The sequence below is a fragment of the Amblyomma mixtum genome, chromosome 3 (assembly GCF_055824585.1).
Source record: "Amblyomma mixtum isolate Tamu chromosome 3, ASM5582458v1, whole genome shotgun sequence".
In the NCBI taxonomy this organism is placed as follows: domain Eukaryota; kingdom Metazoa; phylum Arthropoda; class Arachnida; order Ixodida; family Ixodidae; genus Amblyomma; species Amblyomma mixtum.
In genome coordinates this window covers 27497691-27509882 of record NC_143014.1, presented here as the reverse complement: position 1 = coordinate 27509882, position 12192 = coordinate 27497691, and the positions used below count along the sequence as shown (strand labels likewise).

Genomic DNA, 12192 nt, shown 5'->3' with positions numbered 1-12192 from the left:
GAATATTTTTTTTTCTCGGTTGGACTGTTTGGAGGACGATCTCCAATTCTGCGAATACAACATTACCCTTAAAATAAAAATTAGAAAAGTTTATTAACATATTTCGTTAATCAGCGAACTAATGAAAGCAGTTTTCCTCTTGCCTGGCGCCCGCCGTAGCATCCAGTATAGCCCCAGTGCTAAAATAAATCTAAAGCAATTTACCTTTTTTTAAATTTTTGGACCTTCTAAAAAAAAAAAAAAACACCCGGTATTTTTACAATGCCAGCCGCTTCGCCCGCTTCGCAATGGGAGCCGTCGGTACGCCTCACTTCAGTTAGTTGCCGCGCTGCGGCGCTAGCCAGATGGTAGCACTAGGGGCTTTAGGTAGCACTGCTTGCGTCATGCTTGCGTATGGGCGCTCGGTGGTGATAGCGCTGTCTATAGTAGCGCTGTCCTACTCCTGGCGTCTGTCCGATTCTTGCTTCCGACCCCTTCTTGTATAGCTTTCGCTTCAACCGCGGCGCGGCGCTTTTTCCAACAACAATCGGCTGTAGGGAGCGGCAGCTTTGCTCGCCGTTTGCAGAGGTGGGCTGTGGCGTTCGCTCCGCTTATCACTTGAGGATGGCAGCTGGCATACTTGAGGCGCTGCTTGAGGTGTTTGAGCCACTTATTGCTCTTCCTTGGCAGACGAGTAGAGTGCTGTAAGATTTAAGGTTCGTTCGTTTCGTGGCACCATGGTTAACGAAAATTGTTTTGAGCGGTTAAATGGTGTTGTCCGCGACGCTTACAAGGTGTCCTCACAGCAGCAGCAAAATGGTAATGACACTGGTTAGTTATGTTCTGTACGGCTGCTGCTTTCAGTTTTTTGTGAAGTGTGGGAGATTTTATGCTCGTTGATGTGAAGCTGAGGAACTTCACTGCACAGACAGTACAAAAGAAGGGGACGTTTACGTGCATTTATTCACATATATTTCCAGCAATTTACAGTAATAGTATATACAATAATTTGCATCTGTCTGCGGCTGTATACATTACAACTCTTTGTATTTATAGCCATTTACAGTTATAGAATTGGTGTATATTTGCTTGTATTTGCAGGTATTTGCAATCTTAAGAAGTTTTCATTGTAGCGCAACCACTTCTGTATGCGCGAGGAAGAGAAAACATCTTGTGCGCGAGCGGAACTCAACAACAAATGAATCAAAACACAGCTAACGCCCGGGTGGAGACGCCATATCGTACGCCCTCATGTGTTTAATTGCCCTCTCCCGCGGCGGCGAGCGACAACGCCGGTAGAAGAGACGCTCACGCGGTGGCAAAGAAACGCTGCCGTGGGGTTCGGCCTTTACAGTGACTGCCCCTGAACACGAGCTGAAGTGGTCTTGATTTCCGCTTTATCTGCCTCCTTTTCTTCAAGCGCTTTTTTTTTTCGTCTTGCATTGTTTTATTAGCGCCTGGTTGCAGTCAGGGCCAGGCAGAACTTCCGACATGCTTTGGCAAACAGCTGCTGCGCCGTGTATTTGCGAATGAAGTTCATTTTTCGCTTCTCGAAACAATCGTAGCTGCAGGCTGCCAAGGACGGAGAATAATCCTTATCTAGTTGTCATAACGATGACAGCTTATCCTGACAAAAGTACAGCTACGACTTGAAAGCTATTGCTATCTGGTAGTTTCGAAAAATGCCTTCTCGGGAAGATTTACCATGCCTTCTTCATTTCATTCTCCCATTTTCCTTACAGAACATGATTGAGTCCAAAGCCAAAATAGCATAACTTATTGCTAAATACGTTTACCATCTGATTTCATATTTCCGCCAAGCAGTTTCAGTGCCTCTCCCGGAACTTTTCAGCGTTGTAGCTTAGCTAAAAGACCGACATGGTTCGACCAAGCCACCACAGCCTTTCGTCGCAATGCCAACGCCGCTGCGCCGCACACTCTGTGACTCCTTTTAAAACCAGCGCTCCACGAACGATGACCAGCGCCACGGTGAGCAGCGCCACGAACAGCACGCTCAATGACGCGTCCATACCTGACAGGCAGCCTGATGATGGATGGATGGACGGACGGACGGACGGACGGACGGACGGACGGACGGACGGACGGACGGATGGATGGATGGATGGATGGATGGATGGATGGATGGGTGTGGTGGGTGGGTGGGTGGGTGGATGGATGGATGGATGGATGGATGGACGGACGGATGGACGGATGGACGGATGGATGGATGGATGGATGGATGGATGGATGGATGGATGGATGGATGGGTGGGTGGGTGGGTGGGGGTGTGGTGGGTGGGTGGGTGGGTGGATGGATGGATGGATAGGAGCGCCCCCTTTGAAATTGTTTCCACAGATCTACCACACACTGCACATGTGTCATCTTCTTCGTTAAATTTCTTTTTGTAGCTGCGCGTTCTAAGACACCCTGACCTAGCTTCAAAAAGTAGGGCACTGCCTCTTGAGTTATCATAGCAAAATTCTTTCCTGATCTGCCATTTCCAGTATCGAGATAGTTCTACACTATGTTTCTTTTCCATTGAATTCATCCAATTTTTAACTTCCGCGTTTTTAACCTGTCGTTTAATGCTTTCTTTCTCCGTCCTCATGAACGGCATACTTACTGGTTAGTTTTCTAGTTCTTTTCCGCCACTGTGAGTCAACGCTCTTTCTGGTTTGGTTTGGTTTATGGGGTTTAACGTCCCAAAGCGACTAAGGCTATGAGAGACGCCGTAGTGGAGGGCTCCGGAAATTTCGACCACCTGGGGTTTTTTAACGTGCACTGACATCGCAGAGCACACGGGCCTCTAGAATTTCTCCTCCAAAGAAATTCTAGCCGCCGCGGCCGGGATCGAACCCACGTCTTTCGGGACAGCAGCCGAGCACCATAACCGCTGAGCCACCGCGGCGGCTCAACGCTCTTTCTGTATAAATATTTAAATACCTTAGCTGCCCACCTGATCATGCGGGATGCAGAGCGCCGCCTCACTAAGAAAGAGAGAACGTTTAAAAAATTGTTTTCGTCCGCTTTCCGTAGTTTGGCGCCACTCAGATGGTACTTTCCCTCACAGGAGCACAGCAGGCGCGAAGGCTAGCCGATGGGGGGGGGGGGGAGTAGGAAAGGAGGATAGGAGAGGGCCTTGGACGGTCGGATCGGCCGTACTCGGCATGCATTGTAAAAATAAAGGAGGCGCTGGCACAGACCACTGCCGGGCACCCACTGGTAAAACTTCATTTCTATAACCCCTAGGCCCCGCTGCGGTGGCCTAGCTAGTGCCGGGTACCCGTCGAGTAAACTGCGCCTTCGGACACTCATCGGTCTCCGGCAAACAAGCCTAGCATCTCCCGAATACGAGGCGAATTCTCCCGTATACATCTCTCCATCCTTCGTGACCACGAGCCACCTAACGCGCGATTATTCGCGTTACAAAGTTGTAACCGTCATGTGAATTTTTTCTTTTGAAACTGATTCTGGGCACACAACCTGACAGGAGGAGCCAATCCACTGGCGACCGCCCCTGACAAACAGTATCCAGGTACTGAGAGCAAAATTAGCAGTGCCCTCGCACCTTGTCCACTGTTCCCCCCACCCTCCCCTCTTACCCTGTCTTTGCCTGTAGCTGCCCCATTGTGTCCCGGGCCTTGTGGGAGCACTGGTTGTCCCTCCTCCGCCTGCCCGGTAACCAGATTCTGCTGGTCCGCTGTGCGTGGGTGATCGTAGCCAGCACTGTCCGGAATTAAGAGGACCACATTCAAAGGCAGATGTCAATTTTGACCCTATCTCTCTTTCGAACACGCTAAACTGAGAATGAAGTTTCATTAGCCCCGAGCAGCAATAGCAGCATTGCCCAGTGGTGACTGATCACGGAGCATATTTTGTCTGACTGCGTGCAGAAAGAAATTTAACGGGCTTCGGGCAGTACGCGGAATAACAGCGCCGCAGGAATAAAACATGGTAGCGTTGTATACGTGAGGGAAAGGAGCCCCTGTCAACACACCTACATGCGTGTGCCCAACAGTAGCAGATGCCTAATTTTTGTGCGGTGACTTGCGTATAACTGATACAAAGAACGTCATTCTGCGACATTTTAATCGTACCCTTTACATATCCCGTGTCTACAGCGCCCTTATCCGCGTTGGAATGGGGATTGAAAAAAAAAAGAGACGCAGAATTGCTTGGACACAGTTGACATTGTAATGGAACTGAACACACAACTCTGCAGAACTACTGCGATTGAAAAAGAAATACCAAAATGCAGCAGTATTCGCATGCGACTTTCATGCGGCAATAAAATCTCATTCGGAAGAAATGTAAAAGAAAAAAAGTGCGAATTTCAGCGGCATCTGAGGCGGTGAGAAATGCCGATGATAGAGTGTGTAGTAAATCTTGGGGGAGGGGGGATGTCTCGCATTTATGCCGCTAGTCTAGCATTCGCCTCATGGGTAAGTTTCAGTGAATGTCTTCTGCTGGGAGCGGGGTGTCCCCGCGCTCGACGCTTGCAGTTCCGGTAGTACACTATACCGGTTGTTTCAGCGAAAGTAAACCGGAATTGTCAAAAATAGGCTTTGGGAGGTATGAAGGCGGCTTCTGTGGCACAATAATACCGCGTTGGTGGACATCAGAAAACAAATGAATAAAGTTTACTAGTCAGCTGGTTAACTAATTTCTGATAACTTAACTATTAGTACAGTTAGACACCGATCGAATTCCACAGCAGATTACGCGAGTTTCAGTATCAGTTAAAATTATCAGCTTATACAGGCCATACCACTTTATTGATTATGTCAATACAAGACATTTTCATTTCCACCCTGACCCCGTAACGAACGTGGCGAACGACATGACAGGACTGAAAAAAAGGGTACGCAGGGCAAGCGCTGACCTGCAGCGAAAGTTTGTTACGCTTTACCTGGGAAATGTAAGCAGACGAAAAGGTGACTTGTAGGGGAAGAGACAGGAAAGCAGGAGCGATATTGGCCAAGGAACACAAGGTCTTTCGAGCAAGATGGAAAGAGAAAGCTAGAAACAATTTTTATTCATCAATTTGGTGGAATAAGGTGGGGGGGGGGGTGATTAGGCCCGCCAAGTGGCCACGAGCCCTTAGCGCACGACGAACCCTTTTGGGCTCGGTGCACCGCTCGAAGAGCTGCAGATCCATTGGGAGAATGTCCGAGGGACAGGCATGGAGAATATGATTGAGGTGACCTTGGGAAGATGGAAACCGTCTCGTGCGTATCCGTCGTTCTCAGAAGTCAAACTTATTTCTAAAAAGACTGATCAAAAACACGCCCACGTCAACCCACCGAGGGAAAAGTGCGATCTCTGCGGAAATTAGGTTATCGAGGACGAGGAACGTTGCTGTGCCGTGAGGTTGAGAGCAGGAACCCAGCTTTATTCCTCGCCGCGCCTTTATTATTCCGCGCCTCGGAAATGCGGAGACAGGGACGACAAAGGAAGACGACGACGACCGCCGAAGGCCAAGGCGAGCTATAGAAGAAGACTAAGGCCGAGCAGTTAGATCCATTTTCAACAACAACAACAACTACACCTTGGCCGTTCCCCCATGTGGGCATGTGCCATGCTTTAAGAGGAAGAGGAGGAAGTAGATGCTTTCGATTCGGCCCAGGGTGACATTGACGATCAGGGCCAGTAGCGTCCGGCGAGAATTGCGTGGCGCGCCGTTTCCGCCATCCTCAACCTCTATGAAGGAGTCAGAGCAAGGCACGGAGTCGACCACAACGTCCCTCGCCGAATACGAGCGGCCTGTCGACGAGTACCAGGTCTGCAAGGAGGTCATGCGAGAAATCCAGAACACGGACCCGATGTGGTTTGGTGCGCTGACGTCGGGCCCGCAGTCCATCGCGCAGCAGATGTCCACACAGGAGGTCAACGTGCTGGCCGACCAGAGGAAGGCCGCTGCAGAGTCGAGCCGGATCGAGAAGAGTGGCAGATACGTGTTCCAGAACCAGCCCCCATCATCCACCTCTGGGGGCACACCCTTCTGTGGGCCACACGATATCTACCACAGTGAGTGTATTCTTTGGTTATATCTCCTTTTCTTGTCTTGCTTCATTTCTCTTCTGTTAACTGCACCTTTTTTAGCGTTCCGCCTTTCCTTGAGTGCGCTCATGTTCCGGTGACATTTTTTCCATGCAGAGATGGCCTCCACACTCCTGCATGACGATGGAGTCGCGGTTCGACAAGCGGCTGGCGGGACCGACTGAGTGGAACTGCCGCGTTCACGGACTCCGGCCCTTGTGGTGGCACCCACGGCGCCACTGCGCATGCTCAATCATTGAAATACCGATTTCCCATCAATAACTAATTAGCGGAGAAGGTAGAGGGAGAACGTTCATAACTTTCATATGACAACTGCACTGTCGCTTGTTGGCACTAGCTGTGATTGATTCACAACTGCTGTACAGTACGACATTGTCAGTTTCGCTGTCTAAGATCACAATACGTTCACAGTTTCGATAAATTTATCATCCAAATGTTTTGCCTTCAGAGCCATTCACTGTGATGCACTTTATGCGGTGCAGAGACCCACACGTGCTCAATTTTATGTGCCTTCGCGTTTTTAGTTATTTCTGCTTTCCACGGTTGCCCACACACGCCTGTGTGTCTGTGTGATTCGTGAAGCTTTGCATACAAATGTATACACAATCCGCATCTAGACCTTCTGTATGAAAGCTCCCACAATATCAGGCAAACAGCTGCAAGGGGATTAAGCACGACGTCGCGCCAATCGGTGTGAGGGCCACCTTTGAGGGGCATTCGCCGCTTCGTACTTGAATCGTATCTCTACGAGGAACATTCACAGCCAAACATTCGCGCGCTGACCTTGGGACCGAGAAGACTTGCCTAGGCGATCCGGACAGCGGGCGATCTCGAGGCACTAAGGTCGCGTGATGCAAGCGGGCCTGGATCGTACTTATGTAGGGACCACTTTTGCACCCTTCAGGAGGGCGGGAACGTTTCGCTCAGTGGATCGATACAGCCATTTTTGTGTATGCCGATGCCGTAAACAAGTGAGCGCTCGCGATTGCAAAACGCAAAAGTGACGACTAGCGTGTTCCCTTTTATATTGCTTGTGCCTGTAAGTTCATTATCGCGAGATCCAAGGAAGCAGAGCTAGCCATTCCACAGAGCCAGTTGCATCGGCAGGATGAGGAGCAAGGAAACTCAGGGGGCACTTTGAACGTATAGTGTGCGTAGTGGCGAAAGCGTTTTCCGCACCACTTTGACTGCCTCTCTGGCGCTGGTAACGTCACCACTGGGTGACGTCACACATAATCAATGACTAATTACCAAGTAATGACAAATTACTAATTAATGACCAAATACTAATTAATTACTAAATACTTAATAACTGCTAATTAATGACGCTTAAGCTTTTCCTTTAGGAGTGAAACGCGACAGCGTGTTGTAACGCTTCCAGGGAGTACAAGGAACGCCACCACCCGTTCGGTGCGATGCCTTGACCTCTGAGCGCAACGCTTTTTGAGGAAAGGAAATGGCGCAGTAATTCTGTCATCTCGGTGGACACCTGAACCGCACCGTGCAGGAAGAGAGGAAGTGGGAGAGAAAGAAGAAAGAGAAAGAGGGGCCGTAATGAATATAATGAAAATTGTATTTGAGGAAAGGAAATTACGCAGTAACTGTATCACCTATCTCGATGGACACCCGTCTGAAGCGTGACACCTCTGGTGACAAGCTTCTGCTGACTGCCTTCTGTCGGCAACGATGAAGTATTAAAGGCTCTGGCCTTAATACGCCTTTTAATGCAGGAAAGCATTCAGCGCCTCTGTTCGCGGACCTCGGTGTCCGTCACATCGAGGGTTTTCTGTCCGAGCGCAAAAATAAAGCTTAGATACAGTACAATGTCATCTAGCGTCGCTTGGAATGAGAGTGATTTCTTCTTTGCTGTGTGCTCAAGCCAGAAGTGCTCATGTGATGTTCATTATCGTCGTTATTACAGCGATCACCATCCAGGTTGCATTCACGGCTGGACAAAGGCGCGTAGTTCTGGCATTGGTTTCTAATTATTCCTGCGTTGCGCCAGCCGCGACTGCCCTGCATCAAAATTAAAACCTGATTGTTCCATTTAAATCTCTGCTGCCCTCGACTACATTTTGGTTCCGTTGGTTTCTACGTCGTAACGCTTAGAGAACGCCGGTTCTTTATTGTGCGTGTTACGTGCCTGGCCAAGGTAATTTTTTCGTGTGAATTTTAGTATGAGGTCAACACGCATTTGGTCTGACTGACTTCGACTGACTGACTGACGTCGACTGACTGGACTGACTGACTGACTGACTGACTGACTGACTGACTGACTGACTAGACTGACTGGACTGACTGACTGACTGACTGACTGACTGACTGACTGACTGACTGACTGACTGACTGACTGACTGACTGACTGACTGACTGATTTTTACACGGCACAGCTACAGTGAGGGCTATGGAACACGCTGCAGCGGAGAGCTCGAAATTTCGACCACGTGGGGTTCATTAACAGGCACAAAAATCTGCCTACGGGCGCTTTTGCATTTTGGCGCCTTCAAATTGCTGCACCAATTTCTGCACTCCATCGACCCATACCTCAGACCAAGATTGCCACCCAGACATCCTTGCCATCTGGAAGATCTTTATGATCATCTTCGTCTTAACACTGCGTTTACGACCCCCTTATAGTTCCATTTAAGTCAAGTGAACAGTGCGGATTGAGACAACTGCTTCTTAGTAGATACAGTGGAGCATATTTTGTCAGAGTACCCAGCGTACACTGAGGAGAGTGCACATTAGGAGCGGCTTATGGAATCACTGAAGTGCCTCTAACACTCGAATGTGTATTAGGACCCTTAGCTTTCCATGGACAGCAGAGACGCACTATAACTTTTTATTTGATTATTTAATGAAATTCGTCTTCGAGACAAACTCTACTCCCTCCGTACAGTGCTCTCACTGCGCATTCTCTATGCAGTGAACTTCGTCATCCCTTTCCTACAACTACCCGCCGCGGTGGCTCAGTGGATATGATGCTCGGCTGCTGACCCGAAAGACGCGGGTTCGATCCCGGCTGCGGCGGCTGAATTTCTTTGGAGGAGAAATTCTAGAGGCCCGTGTACTGTGCGATGTCAGTGAATGTTAAAGAACCCCAGGTGGTCGAAATTTCCGGAGCCCTTCACTATGGCGTCTCTGATAGCCTCAGTCACTTTGGGACGTTAACCCCCATACACTAACCAACCGACCGACCGACCGACCGACCAACCGACCCGAACCGAACCGACCCGACCCGACCCGAACCGAACCGAACCGACCGACCCGAACCGAACCGACCCGACCCGATCCGAACCGAACCGCCCCGCCCGAACCGAACCGACCCGAACCGAACCGAACCGACCCGACCCGAACCGACCCGACCCGACCCGACCGACCGACCGACCGACCGTTCCAACAACTGTCTTATTCAGTCTTTCTCTCCCCGAATCCCTTTCTCACGCAGAGTAGCAAGGCAGCGGATTTAAACGCCGTCTAAATTGTCTGTTTTTCAATGAAAGAGCCCCTCTCTGTCAAAAGGCTGCCGCCGCGGCCGATATCGAAACCGGGACCTTGGGCTGAGCAGAATTACAGGTCCGGAGTATTGCGCCTGCGCCCGAGAGCGCCTGAATCCGGCAGAGAGCACACGCCCCAAATCTGCAATTGGGGCGTGTGCACAAAACCGAAACAGCGGAGGGAATCAGTGCAGACGTAACGTCTGCTGGTGTCGTGTTGCAGTGCCTGCGGAGCCTAATTGGAACTGCCTGCTCTATTGTACGGGGCGTGGGCTTCGTCGCCTGGTGCTAGAAAAGGGATAGCAACGGAGCAAAAGAAAGTGCATGTCATGGTACAAGAACGCGGGCGGTTCGAATTGGACGGCTTTGGCATTGCAACGCGTCATCAAGGAATAGTGTTTGCTCTGAACTTCCGGCGCACCTCATGAGCTCTGTTTAATCTTGTGAAAAAAAAAAAAAAAGAACACCCGATTTCTTCGCGATGTAGGGCTTTAGAGAAAGAATTTATGACACCGTCTGGTCCATAGCCACGCACTCGCCAATGGCCGTAACCACTAGACTGTGCTAAATAAAAAGTAGCTTTGTAATTTTGAGTTAACCCATAAGCATGCTTTACAAGATGACTGGCGTCGCCCGCGGCTGACAGTTTGTTGCTGAGAATATGTGCTTTCTGTATTTCGAACATCCTATCGCGGGGATTTTTCGAAAGTGTTAGCTCAAACACTCGGTATACGTACTCTTTCAGTACGATTTTTTTTTAGTGAGCTGGATTCGCCAGACTGCTGTTCTCTTCATACTAGTTTTTAGCCCTACCACACTACTTTGCTTATTCACGCGAAAACATGATGACGTCACTGGAGAATTTTGTGCCAGGGACGCGCGACAGACGCCGGCTTTTGTGCTGATGGGACATATGTTTTCGCGTCAATATTGCCACGTATCATTGTAGTGTCCGTTCATTCGCGCAAGGCCGCAGGAAAGGGGTGTTATCATTTTTGTTCGTGACGCGAGAAGCGACCGGACTAATCTCGATTGATCACAGCCATGAATAGCTGCATCTACGTGTTTTCAGATTACTGTAGAAGATCTTCACTTGTTATCTCGAAGTTTCCTTGACGGCTTTAAATTGAGCGATGCCGTGAGCGGCGGGCATTCGTAGTTCGACGACCGACGAGCACGTTTGTTGCTTACTCCGCCGCCGAGTGATTCGGTTCTTTTGCGGGCGCAAGTCAGCGCAAATAAAGAGCTTCGTTTCCAAGACTGGTTGGTGTCTTCCTGACCGCTGGACTTCCGTCACTACAACGTGACAATATAGGCAAACGCGTGCACAAGAAATCGCAAAGAAGCGTCAGCGTCCCGTCACCGCGTCGAATACGTTGTCGCGCTGCACTTTGGCGATCACACAGCATTGATCGCTGTCATGTAATATGCAAGTCGAACTGAATTTTGCACAAACACACACATATGCGTTGCCTTCCATAGTGATCACGTCGCACAAGTAATGTAGACTGTCGACTGTTTGTACTCTCTGCTGGTTAGCTGCATTGCACGAATCGCTGTACTACATCGATGTTTGCACACTGAATATACGCAGCTGTCGCTGCGTAGAACCCACCGGTTTCCTCAAACGGGTACAAGATTTCCACCGCTCTAATACTCGGCTTTGCTGGGTGGTTGACTTGAGAAAGGAGCCTGCACCTTCAAATCCCGCCACTGTATACGCGATAGCGTATACGCGACTGGAGGTGACCCTAGTGTATGCGTTTCCTTGCGAATGTATGCCAATGAGTGCATGTGCTATCAGAGAGGAAGCGGTCTTTAATAAACTTCACAACAGAGCTCACGACGAGACAATGCTTTAGTGTTCAAAGCACGTAAGCAGTGTTAAGTGTCCCCCGTTTTTATCGTTCCCTTCTCCTCAGCTCAAATGTCCGTGGCCGCTTGTGCTCGCGCCCCGAGAGAGATTCCTAATGGTACCAAAGCGATGGTCTTCCGGTGCCACTGAGTGGGTGAGAACGTGAAGGTGTAAACATTTGGGGTTTAACGTCCCAAAGCGACACATGTCGACGATGAGGGACACCGTATAGCGGTGGGCTCCGGATTAATTTATACCAACTGCTGTTCATTGATGTACGCTGACATCATACGGCACGCGGGCGTCTCTGTTTCGCCCCATTCGAAATAGAGCCAGCTCGGCAGGGATCGAACTCGCGACCTTGGCATCAGTAGCCGAACACCAAAGCCACTAAGCTACCGCTGCGGGGATATAGTGTGGGAACCGTGACGTAATTTCATCAGATGCCACAGCTAGGTGGAATCCAACGGCGGCATAACTGGCAGCTGTCACGGTTGAAAGAAATGTGAAGATTCCTCGCCGTGCTTGAGAATTAATCTTTGGGGACAGTTGGGCCACTGTGTTTTTGAGATATGACGCTATTACCAACGCGCTTAAAACAGAAACTATATAGTAGGATACAACTCAAGAACTTAGCGGCAGATGCCATTTAAAGGAGGCCCTCCAGCCAATGGCGTCGACTGACTTTCATGACGTCGCGGTTAATCCGTGGTCACGCTACAGCATGACAAGGGATTGACCACAGATTGATCGCGACTTCATGAAATCGGTCAACGCCAATGGCTGGAGCAGAGCACTGCA

General features: G+C 49.7%; 1 protein-coding gene across 1 annotated transcript; it reads left to right on the top strand.

Moving 5' to 3' along the window:
- Positions 1–5585: 5585 nt before the first annotated feature.
- On the top strand, positions 5586–6300 carry LOC149349499 (uncharacterized). Its single transcript, XM_089575461.1, has 2 exons — positions 5586–6010; positions 6138–6300. Exons 1-2 carry the CDS (start codon positions 5586–5588, stop codon positions 6298–6300), a joined length of 588 nt encoding a protein of 195 aa, XP_089431587.1.
- The last annotated feature ends 5892 nt before the right edge of the window (positions 6301–12192 follow it).